At 45.9% G+C, this 20,672-nt stretch overlaps 3 protein-coding genes and 1 pseudogene across 4 annotated transcripts; all 4 read left to right on the top strand.

Moving 5' to 3' along the window:
• The first annotated feature begins 8,460 nt into the window (after positions 1-8,460).
• Positions 8,461-9,870, top strand: LOC306926322 (ubiquinone biosynthesis O-methyltransferase, mitochondrial-like; annotated as a pseudogene). Its single transcript has 2 exons — positions 8,461-8,726; positions 9,167-9,870. The product of its transcript is annotated as a ubiquinone biosynthesis O-methyltransferase, mitochondrial-like (transcript).
• A 2,767-nt stretch (positions 9,871-12,637) lies between these two features.
• On the top strand, positions 12,638-13,477 carry LOC306925934 (2-methoxy-6-polyprenyl-1,4-benzoquinol methylase, mitochondrial-like; the record flags this gene model as incomplete). The annotated part of the gene is made up of 1 exon (XM_079505085.1): positions 12,638-13,477. Exon 1 carries the CDS (start codon positions 12,725-12,727, stop codon positions 13,475-13,477), a length of 753 nt encoding a protein of 250 aa, XP_079361211.1. The 5' UTR covers positions 12,638-12,724.
• A 1,989-nt stretch (positions 13,478-15,466) lies between these two features.
• On the top strand, positions 15,467-17,374 carry LOC306926321 (atypical kinase COQ8B, mitochondrial-like; the record flags this gene model as incomplete). Its single annotated transcript, XM_079505589.1, has 1 exon — positions 15,467-17,374. The coding sequence occupies one exon, from the start codon at positions 15,467-15,469 to the stop codon at positions 17,372-17,374; it is 1,908 nt and encodes a 635-aa protein (XP_079361715.1).
• Positions 17,375-19,280: 1,906 nt separating this feature from the next.
• Positions 19,281-20,039, top strand: LOC306926733 (translational activator of cytochrome c oxidase 1-like; the record flags this gene model as incomplete). Its single annotated transcript, XM_079506141.1, is given in 2 exon segments — positions 19,281-19,663; positions 19,665-20,039. Coding segments are annotated over 2 exon segments (657 nt in total). The 5' UTR covers positions 19,281-19,381.
• Between the last annotated feature and the right edge of the window lie 633 nt (positions 20,040-20,672).

Below are 20,672 nucleotides of genomic sequence, written 5' to 3'. Positions count from 1 at the left end.
GGTGGTAGTGCCAGAAAGCCTCAGCCGCTGTTTCTTGGAGCACTTCCATGATCGCCGGACGAGTGGACACCCAGGTAGACTGAAGACTCTCCTTCGGATCCTCGAGGTGGCCTGGTGGCCATCAGTCCGCAGAGACGTGTGGCAGTATGTTGCAAGGTGTCGCGTTTGTCAGCAGGGCAGGCCAGATAACTGTAAGCCGTCCATGGGGTTACAGTCTACTCAGGGAGACCAGGCAGGACAAGGCCTTGGGATCGACCCGACGGGGCCGATCTTGAGATGGGGAAAGGGAAACGCCATGCTGCTGGTCACCTTTGGTTACAACAACGAGTGGACCATGGTCAAAAAAGTTGGACGAAGGGGGGGTGTCTCTCAGGCCAGAGAAGCCAAATATGTTAGAGCCTGGCCGAGACTTGCGCAGTTCCAGCCAGACGCTTTGGTCTGGCCGAGAGCGCATCCACTTTCTGAAGCATGCTCGTCGAAGCTAGTGCCCCCGAAATGGTCAGGTTCAGCTAGATGACGAGACAGACAGGGCCTTTTAATTACCTTTTGAAATGGAAGGAACCTGAAAGTAGAAATGTTATAATGTGGTCAACCTCAACCCCTCCTTTGGGAGGACTTGGGAAATAAGCTTCCAGCTGGGGGGGGGGGGGGGGGGGGGGACTGTGACAAATGCACATTATGTTATTATTATCTGCTTTTTCAATGTGTGTGATTTGTATACGTGTGATATGAATACATGCGAAACCCTGTGATATGAGCACTTCCAATTCATGTGGGAGGTAGTGGGCCTGATTAGCATGATTGATTGCAGCCACAGGCCACTTTACAAATAGAGGGTGTGGTGCAGGAGACTGAGAGACCTGTGTACTAGTGTGAACGGGTGTGGAAGGAGGAGATCTCAGAGGCGCCAGGGTCTGTGGTTAGTGTCTAAATTCCATAAACTAACTACTGGTAACCTGCAGCCTAAACATACAAACTGTCGAGCTCAGCCAAGCACGGAGTAAGCGGCCGTGTTGGGACGCTGGGGAGACTGCGTCATCGATCCATGAATGAACTGCCGGTCAACAAGGAGCATCGCGGGTGAGATAAATCCGTCTTCTGTTGGATTACCGGTGGATTATAGTTGGGGTACCCCTAACTTGCGCTTCATGTGGATCTGAGGAACTATACTGTGGGAGCGTGCTGAGAGGAGGACGGTCGCGGGACTGTTCTTGATTTAAAGCGCCTGCTTCTCGTGACGAACTTGTTTTGTTTGTTGTTCTCAACTGACGTCAGGACTGTGTTGGGTTGAAAGGGGATTGGGGAATTGAGTGTTGATTTGTTTGTTTGTTTATTATTTTGGTATAGGGTCAGAAGCAAGTGTATTGTATTGCCCGATTGATTTATGTAGTTATTAAATCTGTGAGTTTCATTAAGCTAAGAACCTGCCGATCCCGTTTTTATTCCTTAGTTAATGATTCTCCTTTCTAAACAAAAGGTCGATTGTTACACCTTAATACAAATATTAAATAAATACATAAATAACAGACCTGCAGTAATCCACCAGGTTTGGACATGACCAAAACATAATGAGTCAAATCTGTTGATGCTGATGGTATATTCTCCATAGTCTCGCTGTACTATAGGGCAGTGGTCTTCAACCTTTTTCATGTCGAGGCCCATTATTTTTTCGGCAATTGAGCCATCACAATTTGATGAGATTGAGCCTCTCAGAACCAAAATGTAAGATTGTGTCCACAATTCCATGCTGTATTTGATGTTGGTACCATTAGGAGAGAACAGGAAAGACAATTCTTCTACATTCTCTGTAGACTTCTTGTAAATTTAGTAATGCAGATGTGTTACAATAATGTAACTCTTGAGAGCTTAAAATGAAACCAAATGTCGTTTCATTTTATGCTCTCAAGAGTTAAATATCTATAAGGGTCCATTTGGTTACTCTCTATCATTTAGCTGGGGACCACCTGGAACCCCCTCAAGGACCACTGGTTGAAAACTATCGCTATAGTGTATCCTGAAGTACTAGAATAGGCTGAGACAAAGTCTCACACAGGAAGAGGTTGAGTTAATTGTTTTTTAATGCAGCATCAAAAAATTTGTCTGACAGAGTGGTAACCAATTCGGTCCCCCGCCATGAGTTCGGTAGTGTCATATACCTAATATGTATGGCATGGTGTAGTACAGTTGAGTTTGGGTTTTGCACCCCAGCCTACTGACAAGAAATATGCTGAGCTGTGTATCGGACGGTTATTCTCTTTAAACCACATGGTTTCATGGAAATCATCCACCCACATTTCTTATCTCTTTACACAAGACACAACTAACAGTAATAAAACGGGGGAGTAAATTATGCCACTCAGTCACACATCATGATGATATCAGATTATCAGATCTAATTGTGAATGCTGTACTGTACAGTACAGTACATGTGAAGCCTTATCCAACCCATCTCCCCACTTGAAGAACCTGATCAAGGCTACTGAGTCTTGATTGATTGATTGATTGATAATTTGTATTACACATTAAATCTACAGGTTGGAATAGAAATACATTGATGAATAAGGGGGGGGGGGGGGGGGGGGGGGTTGGGGGGGTAAAGAGGTGGGGCAATCACCTTCTGAAGTGATTTCCTTTGACCTGATGACAGTGAGTTTTCAGACCCATTTGTTTAAAGGAATCCAGTTATCTGCTTGTTTTGAGGGAAGGGGGCCCATTCCACACTTGAGTGGCAGTGTTGTGGAAGGTGAATTTACCCACATTTGTTCTGAAAATAGGTGTCATTATTTACGTTCCCTCTAGTATTATGGCTGTGGGAGTTGCTCGCCTTTTTGAGGTAATCAGTCAAAGTAAAGGGCGGGCACTGAAGGCATGGAGGGTGGAGCTGCATTTACAATCTTGAATGCTATAGTCCCATTTTCAGTTGCTTGGATCAGGTGGATCAGAGCCGTGGCGGCCTGGCGGGGTGCGTGGCCGGAGTCTGGACCCTCCAAATATGATAGGTGCATTAGAGTTACATCTGCAAAATCATTTCATGTGTTTTCATTATGCAATAGGCATATCACTCAGTACTCTATGCCATGGGTATAAGTAACAACGTCTCTGCCATATACAGTATGACATCTGCCAATTATAGCAGAGACACCACAATACTTTGCCAGCCTTTTTGTCTCCTTTTTGGAACCCTCTAACAACCAGTCTCAATAGCCGATCTATAAGTCCACAACATGGAATGCACTTCCCGTTGCAATCAGAACTGCAGCATCACTCCCGATCTTCCGCCGTAGTCTGAAAACCCACCTTTTCAGACTCCATCATGGCCCATAGCACTTACCCTACCCCCCTTAGACAGCACTTCTTAGACTTATATAGCATTTGAAACAGACTTATAGCATGTCATGTAGACAGCACAATAAGTGCATTGTATGTAGTCATACAGTAGCACTTCATAGTATATATGTACAGCATAGTATAGCATATATGTATAGTTTATATGTATAGTGTCATTATATAGATATGTTCTAGTTATAGTTTATATGTATAGTGTCATTATATAGATATGTTCTAGTCACGTTCTTAGCTTGCATGTTTCGCGATAAATGCATTTTACATATGTGATGTATTCCCATGCTTTTTGTTCTTGCTTAATGTAAGTCGCTCTGGATTAAGAGCGTCTGCTAAATGCCTAAATTGTAAATTGTAAATTGTAACATGGAGATCGGCTAGTTGGGACAATATTAAAATGTTTTTTTTCAAGACGTTTAGAAATAAGGGGTAAGGGAACTGGCGAAAATTGTTGTTGTTTTCCGCTTACCCTGCTGCTCATATGTATTTATGTCATAGGCCTATATTGTAACACCCTAATAATTTCACATGTGGGTTACACCAGGGGTCTGCAACCTTTTTCACATGAAGTGCCATGTTTTCATGTTGGCGATAGTCAGTGTTCACATTTAAATTAAATAATCTCAGCTGATTTTGATATTGTCCATAGGATACACATAACAAGGAATATTTTCTTTCACATCTATGTAATGAATAATGATCATTAAAGGACCACTTCACCACTTTTCAACCTATCTTCATATAATAATCATGAAAGAATGGCGCAATTTCTTTCTACTCGGTCTGTGTCTCATAGGAGGGTTGTGGGCAGTTCAGAAACCGTCTTCCAGTGACATCATCGATGGGGAATCCAAGCTAAAAGAAACTGCAGGCTTTCTAGTCCTGAAAAGTTGCAATGCGAAAATGGAAGCCATCGTTCTCACGATAATGAAAATCTAAACATTTTTGTAAAAAAATCTGCCTAATGATGATGTCACTGGAAGACGGTTTCTAAACTGCCCACAGCCCTCCTATGAGACTGAGTAGGAAAGAATCGTGCCATTTTATCATGATTATTAGTGAGGACCTATTATATGAAGATAGGTTGAAAAGTGATGAAGTGGTCCTTTAAACTCGGAGCAATAACCCACCTATCTCCCAGAATCCCGCCACTGCAGTCATGAGTTAGGAGTTAGGAATTTTAGGAGTTCGAATTAATGTACAATTATGTGCAGGATGTGATTTGTAGATGTGAATGAATGGACTTAATTGAACTGACTAAACGTTTTTGGAATATTTAATTTTAAAGGGAAAAAACTTCTGTCTCACACTTATGCCAGTGTGCCAGTGATCACCCTCCCCATGTGCCAATGTTGGCACCCGTGCCTACGGTTGCCTACCCCTGGGGCGACTGTGGCTCAAGAGGTAGAGCAGGTCGTCCAATGATCCATGGGTCGGCGGTTCGAATCCCGGCTCCTCCTGTCTACATGTCGAAGTGTCCTTGGGCAAGACACTGAACCCCAAATTGCTCCCGATGTGCTGGTTGGTACCTTGCATGGCTTCCGCCGCAATCGGTGTATGAATGTGTGTGTGAATGGGTGAATGTAATGCACAATCTATGTAAAGCGCCTTGGATAAAGGCGCTATATAAATGCACCATTTACCATTTACCATTTTACCCCTGGGTTACACTAAACTAAGCCTAGACCGCTATACTTTCATTTATATAACGCATTTTTGGATGGCCATTTAAATGTCTATTAGACTAAAACATGCTCAGTGGAAAGCTCAACTGAACCAAATAGGCCTATACATTATATAAACAGTGTGAAAGATATGATCACAAAAGAAAAGACAGAAAATAAACTGGTCTCCTAGTAGCCTTTAAGCATTATAGGCCTACTCAACGGGCTGGCAACCCAATGTGTTTCGACATTTGTAACAAACCGCCTGAAGGTTGGTTGAATTAGGTTATGCATGAATTAAATGCATTGAAGCCGCCATCTCCAAGTTCACATTCCAGAAACTGCTTGTTTTATAGAATGCATCAAGTCCAGACAGATGCGTGAAACCATCACCTGCCTCAACTGAACTATTTCTTCTTCCAGAACTCTCTGTAATCGTCGGTCTTAAAGTCGTCTTCGTAGTGGACTTCGTCCTGTTTCACTGTCTTCTTCACTTCTTTCTTCTTCTGACGAGCTCTACGCTCCTCCTCCGACAGAGTGGACAGGTCTACCGGCATCATAAGTATCCGTCTTGGTTCTTTGTATCTTATGTTTATAGTGGAGCCGTCGGTTCTGACCAAAAGCACCGGATACTGCCTCTCGTATTTCTGCCTGCCGTAGCGCACTATGGACGTCTTATTGGAACTATGCAGAGGAACGTGCGTGTGGACGAGAGAGGCACCACAGACCACCACAGATGGACAGGGTTTGAATGGGGAGGACACAGGCTGAGACGTGTGCGGGGGGAGAGAGAGTGGTGATGATGACAAGGATCCGGTCTGCCTCCTCGTGATATGATGGACACACCGTGAGAACGGAGATCGAGGCATCCAGATCCTCATTAAGGACATGTCTCAGAAGAAACAAAAACGTCTATATTATGGTACGGTAACAAGAGACGGCATGAGCTTAACCGGAAATAAAAGGTCATACCGTGGATGACATTACTACTGTGATGTCACAGTCTATGACGTCAGTATTATGTCAGTTGACTCCATATTTGGGCATGTGAAAAGTGGACCCATCCTACTATAAATGCGGAATGTCTCTGTGTGCGTGCATGTCTGCATGTGTGTACGGTTGTAATACACGTAACTCGAGAATCCTTTGCCCCACCGACTTCATATTCGACACACACGTTCCACACCCCCGCAGGGAGTGCAGTGCCCGGACTCGAGTCGGTCGGACCCACGGTTCTCCAGAACCACCACAAAAGGCTCTGCTCAGGCTCTGCCAGTGGGCCAAATCAGCCTAAATCCCCTCACCTGTGCAATTTCCAGCCTCTGCCTCAGCCAAGAAATTTCTAAAAACACTGCCAAAAAAAGCAAAGATTTTCATGAATTGATTAAAGAAAAATCTAATAAATTCCTTAGATTAGAAAACAAATGTTTTAGAGCTGAAAAATAGCTGATCTACAAGCCCACAACGTGGTCCGCAAAGCGACAGGTTGTGAGCTTGTAGGATCTGCTATTTTCACAGGACAAACATCTAATCTCTCTTTCGTCGTCTCTAAAATAATCTCTAAAAAGTTTGGGAACCACTGCTGTAGTGTACATGATCTGCCTCCTTGACGCAGTGCTGCTCTCTGTCCAGGTGGGGGCAGCAGTGCTAAGCGGTCTGAGGCAGGGCAGAGCAGGCAGGAGGAGAAAGAAGGGAAGCAGAGAGGCTTCTTCTCCAAGTTAAAGAAATAGTTTAGCTCCTCTTGACAGCCACAAACTAGGTAGGATTAGTGTTGATTTATTCTGAATGTCTCCCTCTTGTGCACAATGAGTTTACCCTGTTTGTTTGGTGTCTTTACACCGTACACTTGACCCTTTAACAGTAAAATCGACCAATTGGTAGAGCACATTTTAAGTCACTATTTCTCATTGAAAACAATGCTGAAACTGAACTCAACCTGATTGAGCCATTTTTTTTACAGGAATAAAATCATACTTATTGAACAATTTCAGCATATATTATAATGAAAACAGATTCAATATATCATAATAACAACAATTAATTAGCAGAAGTTGTATTTATTCATAGCAAATAGTATTTTTGGATTACTTTAGTTTAGCTTGCACGTTTACCACAGAGTGACATCTCTACCGTTTGGTAGAAGCTTATATTTGAATTGGGTATGTTATTAAAAACAAAATTGATTGTTGTTATTATTGCCTAAAAAGTAAAATATGCAAAGACATCTTTTTTCCACTGCTTCTTTCTTGGTGTGAACTTTAAAGGGTTAATGTGAAGTCTTATGCTGTTATCTCTTTTAATGAATGGTTTGTGGCTGGTCTCATTTGTAAATATATATGGGAGGCATGCACACTTGAATTCCTCTGTAGTGTTTTATTCAAGTATTTATTTCAAACTTCTCCCGTGACACTCCCTCGTGTCTGACCTTCAGCGGGTTGTTGCTGTCGGGTGGAAACCATGCAGGCTTTTATGTCCAAAAACATTCTGAAAATGGGGGGGAAAAGAAAACTGTGTTCCAACTTCCAATGGATCCAATATAGTTATCTGTTGTAACATTTATAAATTTCACAGACATACTATAATCACTTTCACGACCACTTAAAGTATTAAAAAGAGCATTGTGAGCTTGTGCAAAAAGTTGAAATATTGAAATTCGATGTTTCGATGCCCTGGGCGCGGCGGTCGCTGGGGTGTGGCCAGCACTGGTTTGCTGCACCTGGCCGGCAGGTTTCGATCCACAGCCTGTTGGCCGGGTGTGGCCTTCCCTCCCGGTGCTGGTTGCGCCTCGGTGGTGGCTGCGCCTGGGGTGCCCCTCCGTGGACTTGTCTATAGCTGGAAGCCTGGAGGAGAGGAGCAGTGACTGCTGACCCGCCAACTGGAGAGTGTAGTGGTTGAGGGTTGAAACACTCTAAGAAAGTTGGAGACTATGGTTGAAATCAAATCAACTGTGCTCATGTATAGTTTCTGACTCAGTGATTATGTTTACTTTTGTTTTGTAGGTTAATGTAATGGGTATTGTAATTTTGTTTTTTATATTATATAAATAGTATTAGTATATATTCCTTTTTTGTACTAGTTGGGTTTTTTAAACTAAATGTTACTGTATTTTGCTCATCTAAATTATAACACGTGTCACATCTACATGTGACACGTAGACAGGCATTGATTGTGATGAAATCAGATTAACTTAAAAAAAACTATTCAGAGTTGAGGACAATCTGCATAAAATAACAAATTAAGGTTAAATGTGAACACTAGAGGTTGGCAATTGTGTGTGTTTGATTTAGGTGGTGGGGGGCAGGGGAGTAATTATCGTATTATTGTGTTCTTCCCCTGCATCACCTGCATCTCCATATATGGAGCTGATGACACATCTACAGTTCCCGTAAACATAAAATATACCACTTTATACGACATCAAATTCAAAATGTACTCAAAGAGGTTTTGGTGTCTAATGCTTGGACTAATTTGCACAAGTCCAAACGCAAACGTGAAGAACATCCAGCAACTGAAGAGTGCGTTGAGCCAATCCTCCGTGTGTAAACGGCTCACACAGCCGCTGCAGAGGACCACTCGTGTGGATGTCGATCACAATGCCCTGCACTGCCATGTCGGTGTTCGATCAGCCTCCCAGACTACAGTGGACCCCAATGAGCTGAAGAGGTTCCGGTCACTGGCCAGGAAGTGGTGGGACGAACGAGGAGAGTTTGCTGCTCTGCAGTCTGCACACCATGAACAACATCAACATCTCTTCATATAATTGGTCCTCACTAATGTTCATGATAAAACACCACCATTTTTTTCCTACTCAGTCTGTGTCTCATAGGAGGGCTTTGGGCAGTTCGGACACCCGTCCACCAGTGACATCATCATTAGGCAGATTATTTTTAAACAAGATTTGTTTTAAAATATATTTAGATTTGTATTATCGTGAGAACGATGGCTTCAACTTTTGCATTGCAACTTTTCAGGAAAAGAAAGCCTGCAGTTTCTATTAGCTTGGATTCACCATCAATGATGTCACCAGTGGACGAGTTTCTGAACTGCCCACAGCCCTCCTATGAGACACAGACTGAGTAGGAAAAAATGGTGGTATTTTATCATGAACATTAGTTAGGAGTAGGACCAATTATAGGAAGAGAAGTTGAAAAGTGGTAAAGTGGTCCTTTAAGAGTGCCTTTCATACGGGACAACCTGTTGAACGTGCATCGTAGAGGGCAGCAGCCAGGGAAACCCCTCGCAGGACTCCAGATACTAGACGTGGGCTGTGGAGGTGGCCTGCCCCCCAGAGCCCCTGGGCCGTCTGGGAGCCGACGTGTTGGGCATCGACCCCGTGGAGGAAAGCGTCGGCACGGCGCGTCTCCACTCGTCCCGCGACCCGGACCTCCGTCAGCGGGTCCGGTACCGGGCCTGCACTCTGGAAGAGCTCACCGCTGAAGGGGAGGAGGACGACGACGGGTTTGATGCCGTGGTGGCCTCGGAGGTGCTGGAGCATCTGGCCGACCTGGAGACATTCGCCTGCCGCTGCAGCCGCGCGCTCAAGCCGGGCGGCTCGCTCTTCGTAACCACCGTCAATAAGACCAAGCTGTCCTGCGCGCTGGGTATCGTAGCGGCAGAGCGGCTGCTACGCATCGTTCCGACGGGGAACCACGACTGGGAGAAGTTCGTCGGCCCTGCGGAGCTGGAGCGCCTGCTCTGGTCGCACGGTCTGTGGGTGCAGTCTGTGCAGGGCATGCTCTACAACCCCGTGTCAGGAGGCTGGAGCTGGAGCCACAGTACGGCCGTCAACTACGCTCTGCACGCCATCAAGGTGAGCGAGGATTCCCCCATTTATATACCTGAGGACGCATCCGTGTCGCCTTAAATAGCTTTATACCACTTTAACCATTCTTTTAAACTTTAGCTGTTGAAAAATAGCAGATCTACATCTTCTTATTATTTGAAAGATTGTGAAAATGAGTGCAAATCTTTTTATACCTTCGTTCACAGCAGACATTTTTAACTCAAATCTTTGCTTCTGGAAGGTCCCTGGAACACATTTTCAGATGGGGGTCGGCAGCCAATTACAGATCATTTTTGGAGTCATGAAATAGTTTGAGAACCACTGATACATAAAACATGAAGACATTTGTAGAATCTGGTCTTAATGGGTACGGACATGGCTGAGGCAGACTGCCTCGACCTCCAACGCCAAGCTGCCTCCTGGAGCACTGAGCACTCAACTGCACGTGGGGTCACACTAATGCAGATGACTGGCATCTTTATAACAGGCCTGAAAATCCAGCTTTCAGCAGGCCTTTTTTCCGCACCCTGTACATGCTGTGTTTTATTGTCTCCACCAGGCCGAAGGCATGGGGAGAGAGTATGTTTTGCACTCCGTCCGTGTGTCCGTCCTTCCGTCCTTCCGTCCGTCTGTGAACAGCTAATCTCCGGCACCGTTAACCTGGTCGATGCCAAACTTTGCACACACACTCCCTGGATGCCAACGATGAACCTCTGCCCCGCATTTTCCAGAACGGCCTGTTATAGCGCCACCATGAGGCAGCTTTTCACATGTTTCATCTAAAACGGCACCGATCTGCGTGAAACGTTGCATGCACACTCCATAGAGGCCAAGGACAAACCTTTGACCTGCATTTTCCGCATCTGCCTTTTATAGCGCCACCAGGAGGCCGACTTTTGTAAAACACATTTTTTGATATTACTCCTCCAGATTCTGTCCAAAAATCTCACTAATCGTTAGACAGTATCTCTATGGTCATGTGCTCAAGTCGGATCTGTCCGATATTTCATATTCCATCCTAATTGGCTATAATTGGCTTTCACAGTTTGCAAGATTGCCCCGTTTTGAACAAAAGCCTCAAATCAGGAACGCAGCATGAAATTTACGTGAAATCTTTCACACATTTTCTTACTAGGCTGAGGAATATATCCCACCCTTTTCACATTGGCCTGTTATAGCGCCACCAACAGGTAGATTTTTGGAACAAAATGCCTCAAATCATCCAATTGCCATCAAAGGCAAACATGTTTATATTACTCCTAAACATTTTGCCAAACATCTCACACAGTCCTATCCTCCTGGTGGAGACCTGTGCCCAGAAGGGCACTTTTTCTAGTTTTTCCTGTGATGATATAAACTATTCAATCAGTCAGTCAATCAATCAAACCAGGTAAACATATTGGCCAATGGCCATCATGTAACATGTCTAACAAGTAGCAATAGTTTTAATCTTTTCTTATTTCTCTCAACTTACTTACTTATTTACTTCTCTTTTTACTGTGTTTGAAATGTATTGTGTTATGCTGTCCTCTCATGTCTTGTTATGTCAGTTTTGTTTAGTGTTCAACAGTGTTGATGTTGTCGACTAAAACTAAGACGAAAAATTTCCTTTTTCCACTGACGAAAACTAAATGGAAACTTAATGAAAACTAAGCTACGATGACTAAAACTAAGACTAAATATACTGACAATTTCGTCAACAAATAAAAACTAGACTAAAATGTTAGGAAGGGACTAATGGACAAGAGATCCAGTATAAGTCATGTTACACTTGGTTGCATGCTGAAAATAGCCGATCTACAAGCTCACAATGCATTGCGCTGCAACGCGTTGTGAGCTTGTAGATCGGCTATTTTCAGCAAGTGTAAAATCAGTCATTACTAAAATCGTATGATATTTAGTCTACTAAAACTAGACTAACACTAAGACATTCCAGGTGATTAAAATGTGACTGAAACTAAATGAAACTATTCAAGAGACTAAAACTAAAATCAAAAGTTGCTGCCAAAAACAACACTGGTGTTCAATGTCCGGGGACTACGGATGGAAATTAGCATCTCTGCTAAATCCGGTGTATTTAAGCTACATTTTTATGTAATATTCATTAATACTGTACTCTGTCCCGTCCAAATAAACCAATAAAGTTCTGTATATGCACATCATAATCAATGATAACTAAACAAACGACTAATCTAAACCAAGTGACATCAGCAATGATGTCACCAATCTTATTTAAATGCGCAAAAATATCTAAAGACATAAATGATGCCTTGTCTCTTTTAACAAAGCGCTGGCTGGGCCGCAGGTCACGTCTCAGAATATAGAGTCGTAGGTGTCGACCTCCTCCCACACATTGCACCCCTGGACGGCGTTCACTTCCTGTCCAACCGTGACATCACATCACCATTTATGGTTTTACATGCAGAGAGCGCTGTCAACATACCGTAGAAAGGTGGTTTAACATACATGATTACATGCATAGGTGTCACACAGCAACACAGTTGTGAGCTTGTAGATCGGCTACTTTCACTATTATTTTAAATAGGTCAATTCATAATGTACCTTTTCCCCTTTACAGGAACAGTAGTGGGGTCAAAATATATTTCAATTTGTCATTGGAAAGGTTTTCAAGGGAAAAGTATCCAAACATACAAATACTGAGGTAAATCACCCGTTCAAAGATTTGTAAAACATGGCAGCCTCCATCAGACTGCTCGTCCGAGATCCTCGCGTCGTCGTAAACACTACAAACATAAGTAAGAACGTCATAAAGCTCGGAGGGAGGCCGCGGTGGACGGCGTGTCGTTCGGCCTGTCGTCGTTTCGGCGACAACAGAAACATGACGACACACTTTGGCTTCCAGAGCGTTCCCGAGGCGGAGAAGGCACAGAGAGTGTACGAGGTGTTTGAGAGCGTGGCCCAGAAATATGACGTAATGAACGACGTCATGAGTCTGGGCGTACACAGACTGTGGAAAGACACGCTCCTACGCGTCATGAGCCCTCGGCCCGGGCAACGCCTGCTGGACGTGGCCGGAGGCACGGGTGACATCGCCTTCCGTTTCCTGGACTATGTGAGCTCCCGGCCGGAGCAGACCGACCCGTCACGGCAGCGGGACATCTCCAGCAAGTACTACTACTGCGCCTCAGAGGAGCGGGCCGGCGGGGGGCTCGCCAGCGGCCAGGAGCCCAGCAGCAGAGCCGTGGTCTGTGACATCAACAAGGAGATGCTCAAAGTGGGCAAGCGGAAAGCCGCCAGCTTGGGCCTCGCCGCCACCGGCCTGTCCTGGGTGGTGGGAGACGCAGAGGAGTTGCCCTTCGACGACGACCAGTTTGACGTTTACACCGTCGCCTTTGGCATTCGCAACGTCACCCACGTGGACCGGGCACTGCGAGAGGCACTGCGGGTACTGAAGCCCGGAGGACGCTTCATGTGCTTGGAGTTCGGCAAAGTGACCAACCCTCTGCTCGCCAGGCTGTACGACGCGTACAGTTTCCAGATGATCCCGGTGCTGGGGGAGGTGATCGCAGGGGACTGGAAGTCCTATCAGTACCTGGTGGAGAGCATCCGCAGGTTCCCCGACCAGGAGACGTTTAAGTGTATGGTCGAGGACGCTGGTTTCTCCCGCGTGCAATATCGCAACCTTACTGGAGGCGTGGTCGCTCTCCATTCTGGCTTCAAGCTGTGACACTTCATTCCACTAGAGCAGGGGTGTGCGACTTTAACGATGGAGAGGGCCACTATATGTCCACACTCACTCCAGAGGGCCACATTGCATATTACTGTTCAAAAATAGCCGATCTACAAGCTGAAAACGCGTCACACTGCGACACGTTTTCAGCTGTGTCCCATTCAGCTTTGATTCCTGAAAGAACTGCTCCACCACCAAATAGGCCACACCCACTTAATCAACAAATTGAAATGGACCCAGGTTTGTTTCATTCATGGGGTCTGGCTGTCTGTGTTCTTTTTTGGAATTAATGAAAATCTGCCTATAGAGGAACATAATAAAATGTAAAAAAACATAAAAAGCTGCACCCGGAAAGTCTTATCATATTTTAATTTACTTATATTGACCCTATACACAATTTAGTATAGGTAAGGTTTGGCCGCTCAAGTGATACCGATATCTGGTCCGGCCCAAGGACTAGGCTAAGTACGTTTCTGAACATTTGCAAAATGGGAGTTAACCTAACATCTAAATTAAAACATCTCCAAAACATGCCATGAAGTGAAACAGATAACAGCAATGTTTTGGGACAATCATTCAAATGGTGATACAAACAGGCAATTTGGTACGTTGTCTCTTCAATTTAGGAAACCATTTTGTTACCATTCATAACCATCAAAATAATAAGTTAGACATTTCCAAAACACGCCATACGTCTGTGCTCGCAGGAAAACTCCCTGGCTAATATGACAAATATGCCTTAATACTAAGGGCCAGGACTTTAACGTGTTAATTACGATTAATTAATTACAGAAAAAATATCACATAAAAAAATTATGTTAAATGGTAAATGGTGCATTTATATAGCGCCTTTATCCAAGGCGCTTTACATAGATTGTGCATTACATTCACCCATTCACACACACATGCATACACCGATGGCAGCGGAAACCATGCAAGGTACCAACTAGCACATCGGGAGCAATTAGGGGTTCAGTGTCTTGCTCAAGGACACTTCGACAGTAACTCTGGGGGAGCCCGGGTTCGAACTGGCAACCTTGCGGTTACCGTCCAGGCACTCTATCCCTGAGCCACCGCCGCCCTGTTAGCTTCTACCGAGGACACTGGAGGCTTGATGCGCTGCGGTGATTTCACATAACACCACAGCACCAAGCTGTCCTCCATGCGAAACATACTGAAGCAGCGAGCGTGAAAGTCAACGCCAGTCCTCCAGCCCCACATGAAACCTAGACGGCGCTCCCCATCGGCGATCCTCATCGCGCCATTCCATTGATAAACTGAGGTTACTGAAGTAACCCAGAGTTATCCAGAACCACCACAAAAGGCTCTGGTCCGGCTCTACCATAGAGTATATAAAGGATAGAGACCGAACTGGAGCACTAGCCCCACCCCCAAGCTATTCATTTCGATGAAGTTGCTCAGTGGCGTTTTGAAGCACCCGGAAGACTGCCGGAAGTACCTCCTCCGGACCTCAAATGTGAGGTCCGGGGTGACGTATGGGTGACGGTCCTACGTGTTAAAGCACGGGTCCGCCTGCAGTCCTTCCTCTTACCACTAGGGCCCAGTGCTTCAACGTTGGAGCGCCTCACTGGCCCCTTGGGCTCTACCGGTGGACCTCACCTGTAGATTCCATGACCGTTGACGTCACATTGACATTAGACAACACACTTCATATTTGGGCACCATGACACAGAACTCAAAAGGGACACAAGAGAGACAGAGAAATCTCAATATATGGGCATAAATGGGGATAAAAGTCATCTCTCTGAGGAGAAAATGATGTCACTGAGGATTCTGACATGATTCTGACAAGTCCCGGAAAAGACGTCCTGTGATTGGCCAGTAGTCACTTTACAATTTAGGCATTTAGCACGTGTGTTATTTTTCCTCCACAGGTGGAATGGTTGTAGAGTAGAGGAGTTCAGGTCACCGCTGTCGTCATCATCATCATCATCATCATCAGTGAATGAACATCGTTTTACAATAATGTCTCTGGATGGACTGATGCAGGTGCTGCGAGGGGCCGGCAAGGTGGGCTCCTCCCTGGTTGCCACCCAGAGAGAGCAGCACCGACTGATGACGGTGTGGGCCGGGGTCAAGACTGCCCAGGAGCTGGTGAAGGGGCTCATGGGCACCGTCATGGGGAGAAGTGCTACGCAGCAGTCTGTAAAGGAAGATGTGTTTGCTGACGACGAGGGCTGGGAGGCGGTGGACCTTGAAGAAGCAGCCAAATGGGCCGTAGGCTCCGAGTTTCCTCCGGATGTAGCCGAGCAAACCCAGGCCGGGGCCGGGGAAACAGAAGAGATGCCAGCAGGGTTCCCTCCTCCGACCCCGGGGACAGCGGCTCCTGGCGGGGCAGGCTGGCCAGGACAGAGTGCCCGCTTCCTCCACATCCCCGCCAGGATCCACCACTTGCACCACCACTACCAGGTCAGGTTTGTCCACGACACAGTGGTGGCCGCCAGACTCACACCAGACGACATCCAGAAGGCCAGAGAGGTAAAGAAGGCACTGGTCAGACCTGTCAGGCAAAAGCTGAGTGAGCGTGCCAGAGAGCAGAAGGTTCCTGCCACTAGAATTAGCAGGCTGGCTAACTTTGCTGGACTGGCAGTAGGGCTGGGTATCGGTGCCATCGCAGAGGTGGCGAAACAGTCCCTGGGTGGCAAGCGACAAGGAAATGCTGTGCTGGACTCTCCTCTTCTATCGGAAGCCAACGCAGAGAGGATCGTCAGCACGCTGTGTAAAGTCAGAGGGGCTGCGCTCAAGATCGGCCAGATGCTCAGCATACAAGACAGCGGCTTCATGAACCCTCAGCTCCAGAAGATCTTTGAGAGAGTGAGGCAGAGTGCTGACTTCATTCCTGTCTGGCAGATGAACAAAGTTCTAGAGGAGGAGTTGGGTGCAGGCTGGAGAGAAAAACTATCGTCCTTCGAGGACAAACCATTCGCCGCAGCTTCTATAGGCCAGGTGCATCATGGCGTTTTAAAAGACGGCAGAGAGATCGCCATGAAGATCCAGTACCCAGGAGTGGCAGAGAGCATCCGCAGTGACATCGACAACCTGATGTCGGTGCTGAAGATGAGCGCGGTGTTGCCAGAGGGTCTCTTTGCGGACAGCAGTCTACAGGTTCTCCAGAGGGAGCTGGCGTGGGAGTGTGACTACAAGAGAGAGGCGGAGTGTGCCAAGAAGTTCAGGTCTTTGCTGGAGGGAGAAGAGTACTTTGAAGTACCGGAGGTGGTCGATGAGCTTTCAGGCCGCAGGGTCCTGACCATGGGGCTGGCCCAGGGGGTCCCTCTGGACCGCTGCGTAGACCTGGACCAGGAGACTAGGAACCAGATTTGTTTTAAAATCCTCCAGCTGTGTCTCAGAGAGTTGTTTGAATTCAGGTTCATGCAGACAGATCCCAATTGGGCCAACTTCTTCTACAACACAAACACTAACAAGGTGATTCTGTTGGACTTTGGAGCTTGCAGGGGTTACGAAGCATCCTTTACAGACGCATACATGCAGGTGGTTCACGCGGCCTCGGTGGGTGATCGAGACACGGTTCTCTCCAAATCCAAGGACCTGAAGTTCCTGACAGGTTTTGAGGCTAAGGCCTTCACGGATGCCCACGTGGAGGCGGTGATGATCCTGGGCGAGCCCTTCGCCTCGGCCGAGCCGTTTGATTTCGGCACGCAGAGCACCGCGCAGCGCATCCAGAGCCTCATCCCCGTCATGCTGCGCCACCGCCTCACGCCTCCGCCCGAGGAAACCTACTCCCTGCACCGCAAGTTGGCGGGCGCCTTCCTCGTGTGCTCCAAGCTCGGGGCTCGGATCGCTTGCAGGGACATGTTCCTGGACGTCTACGACGCTTATGCCCAGAGGAGGCCAGAGGAGGTAGGCCGGACATAGGAGGGGCTAGAGCCCTTCAAAACACTGGCAGTGGCTGCAGACTGTTCTAGAGGAACTTCGGCAGTTAATCCGTTTTGCCGCCAGTCACATGGAAAACGAGAACCTACCCCTTCTTCCTTCTCCGCCAAACGCGAGAAAGCTGTGAACTAGCTTTTAATTAGCTTTTTGATCCGTTTCGATCGTTAGCTGATATTGCTAACGCAAACAACACTCTGGGACACAAACACACAATGGCCGCGGCCATTTTGAAGATGCGCGCGCATCCACTTGCACTGTCTGCTCTGTCTTCAGATTGCTGTCTCGGAACTGACATTGGAGGGGCAGATTTGGCCCAGACAAGTGTTTTCAAGGGCCTGTAGCAGGCGCTGTGATACTCGCGGTCCACTTTTTCCACCACCGACCGAGAGAACAAGCACCAGTGATGTCAACACACACAGAATTGTTTCATAGCAAGATGCGATTAGGGATATTTGGTTATTCAAAGTAAGTGTTACGTGCGATAAAACCCTGGCAGTACGCTATCGATGGATGAATTAATGCCGGCGGTAATTGGGTTTTAAGGAGTGTCACTACCGAAACACATCATTTCTCATAAATTATAAACAATTTTGTTTTTTCTGCTAAATGTGATGTTTCTATCCATGTACATCAGTTCAAAGCTGTTTTTCTTAGCATTGTAGAGTTAAGCTAAAAACTAGATACAATAATTGTCACTACCGAAACAGTCACCACCGAAACAATTAGTCACTAATAGTGACATGATTGTTTCGGTAGTGACAAATTTGGATGTTTATGCTTTTGAGATATTATTAATGTACTTAAAACCACACACTGATTTTCAGACTTTGGAAGACATTAATTTCAGACTGAAGTAAACTAGCTACTCATCATTTGGCCATGATGAACATGAAGTCTATGTCACTTCTTGGTGAAGAGTGTGGATAAAACCAGGCTCCATCTATGAACTAAAACTCTTTGTGTTTCAGTAGTGATGTGAAAACATGGGACAGATTTTTATTTATAAGGTTTTTGAATTTAAAGAAAATTCACAAAATCAATCTAAATATTTCAATAAGATTGATTTAAAACCAACATTTAATTGAAATGTAGGAGTTAGAAGTTGGGACAGCCACATCCCAATAGAAAGTAACATATAAAGTATATATTTTTATATATTACATTTAGTTCTATCTCAATAAATATATATTGTGATTAAATGGAGCATAAGATGATATTTGTACACATGTAAGGTCTGACTACTTAATTGTTATATATATATTATGTTATAAATATATATATTTGACATTGTGGGACTGCAATTTGAACCAATTCGGTAGAATGGCTCATAGATCTATATTTAGACCTTGATTAGCAGTTTTTTTTAAATGTCTATATATAGACCGTTGAATGTTGTTATCGTACTGCAGCCAAACCAAACTGGCAATGATGGCAGGAGAAGTGGTGCGCAGGGCTGTGTTGCACATCTGCTCACGCCAAATTGCCTGGACTAGCTCTTCAGTAGGCGCAATGATATGGCCTTCTCACACCGAAACAGCACCCTCAAGTTCACGTCACTTTTTGCCGTGGACTGCCTCACCTGTCAGAATACTACACCTGTGGACGGTCTCACCTGTCAGAACACTACACCTGTGGACGGTCTCACCTGTCAGAACACTACACCTGTGGACTGTCTCACCTGTCAGAACACTACACCTGTGTGCTAACTTAGTCTCACCTGTCAGAACACTACACCTGTGGACTGTCTCACCTGTCAGAACACTACACCTGTGTGCTAACTTAGTCTCACCTGTCAGAACACTACACCTGTGGACTGTCTCACCTGTCAGAACACTACACCTGTGGACGGTCTCACCTGTCAGAACACTACACCTGTGGACTGTCTCACCTGTCAGAACACTACACCTGTGTGCCAACTTATGTGCTGGCCACAACAAATGGTCTAAGGTCAAACACATAAAAGGACCCAAAGCTGAAGCACGAGCTAGAATGTTCACAAAGTTTGGCATGATGATAAGGATAGCTGTTAAAGAAGGAGGATCTAACCCGGACCTTAATGTAGCATTGGCCCATGTATTGGAGCGATGCAGAAACAAGAATATGCCTAAAGCGTCTGTAGAGGCTGCCATCAAGAGTGCGGAGAAGGCTAAATCGGGAACCCAGCACACCTATGAAGCCCGGGGGCCTGGCGGCTGTGTCATGCTCATCGACATCCTGACCGACAACATCAACCGTAGCCTCCCGGAGATCAAACACGCACTCAACAGGAACGGGGGGGGCACTAGCAGACGGCGCTCGCCATAACTTCAACAGGAAGGGCGTGATATCGGCCCCGGCCGGAGACATCGCAGCAGAGAGAGCTCTAGAGCTGGCTATAGAAGCAGGAGCCGAGGACGTCCGGGAGATGGAGGACGAGGACGACGAGCCCGTCCTGCAGTTTATCTGTGACGCCACAGAGCTGAAGAAGGTGCGCACCGCGCTGGAGGAGCTCGGGATGCAAATCGTCTCGGCGGGGTTGGAGTTTGTCGCCCACAGCCATGTGTCCCTGGCTCAGGACCACCTGGAGGGAGCCTCAGTCCTAATAGCAGCCCTCAACGACTGTTCTGACGTGGTTCGAGTCTGGGACAACATCCAGGCCCAGAGCTGAACATACTCTTTTATGGACACAGGATTTTGAGCCGTGAATTCCATGAGAAAAGAAAAGCAGCCTGTTGGCAGATACCGTACATATATGAGATTCGGCTACTGTGTTCTTTATATCAGCTTGTGGAATAGATATTGAATTAAATGGACTTTGCCCGTATGGAAACAAGTGTTTCGGACATTTGTTATGCACTCTATAAAAGGAACGTGAGTTCCATATTCAGCGTGACAGTGCAACTGTAAAACAAACATCTCCATAGAAGTTCAGGAGGTTCAGCCCTGTAGACTGATTTATATATATATATATATATATATATATATATATTTGTGTGTGTGTGTGTGTGTGTGTGTGTGTGTGTGTGTGTGTGTGTGTGTGTGTGTGACTACATTTGTGACTAAATTTGACTGAGGGGCTGCCATTGGATTTCTTTTGAATTTCCGTTAGCTTCAAATTGACATATTGGTTGTTCAGTTTGACCCACTAGTTTTGGAGATATGGCTTATAGAATAATGTCTTGCAGAAAACAGCGAGTTGAGAAAACAGGCTTGAAAAAGGTTCACTTCTGTGGTCTCTAACATTACACCTATAGCTACATGTTTAAGCATTTATTTCATATTTACATGTCGATTTCAGCTC

Source organism: Electrona antarctica (genome assembly GCF_951216825.1).
Source record: "Electrona antarctica genome assembly, chromosome: 7".
Lineage (NCBI taxonomy): Eukaryota > Metazoa > Chordata > Actinopteri > Myctophiformes > Myctophidae > Electrona > Electrona antarctica.
Note: the sequence above shows the minus strand (reverse complement) of the source record. Positions and strands in the feature narration are given on the sequence as shown.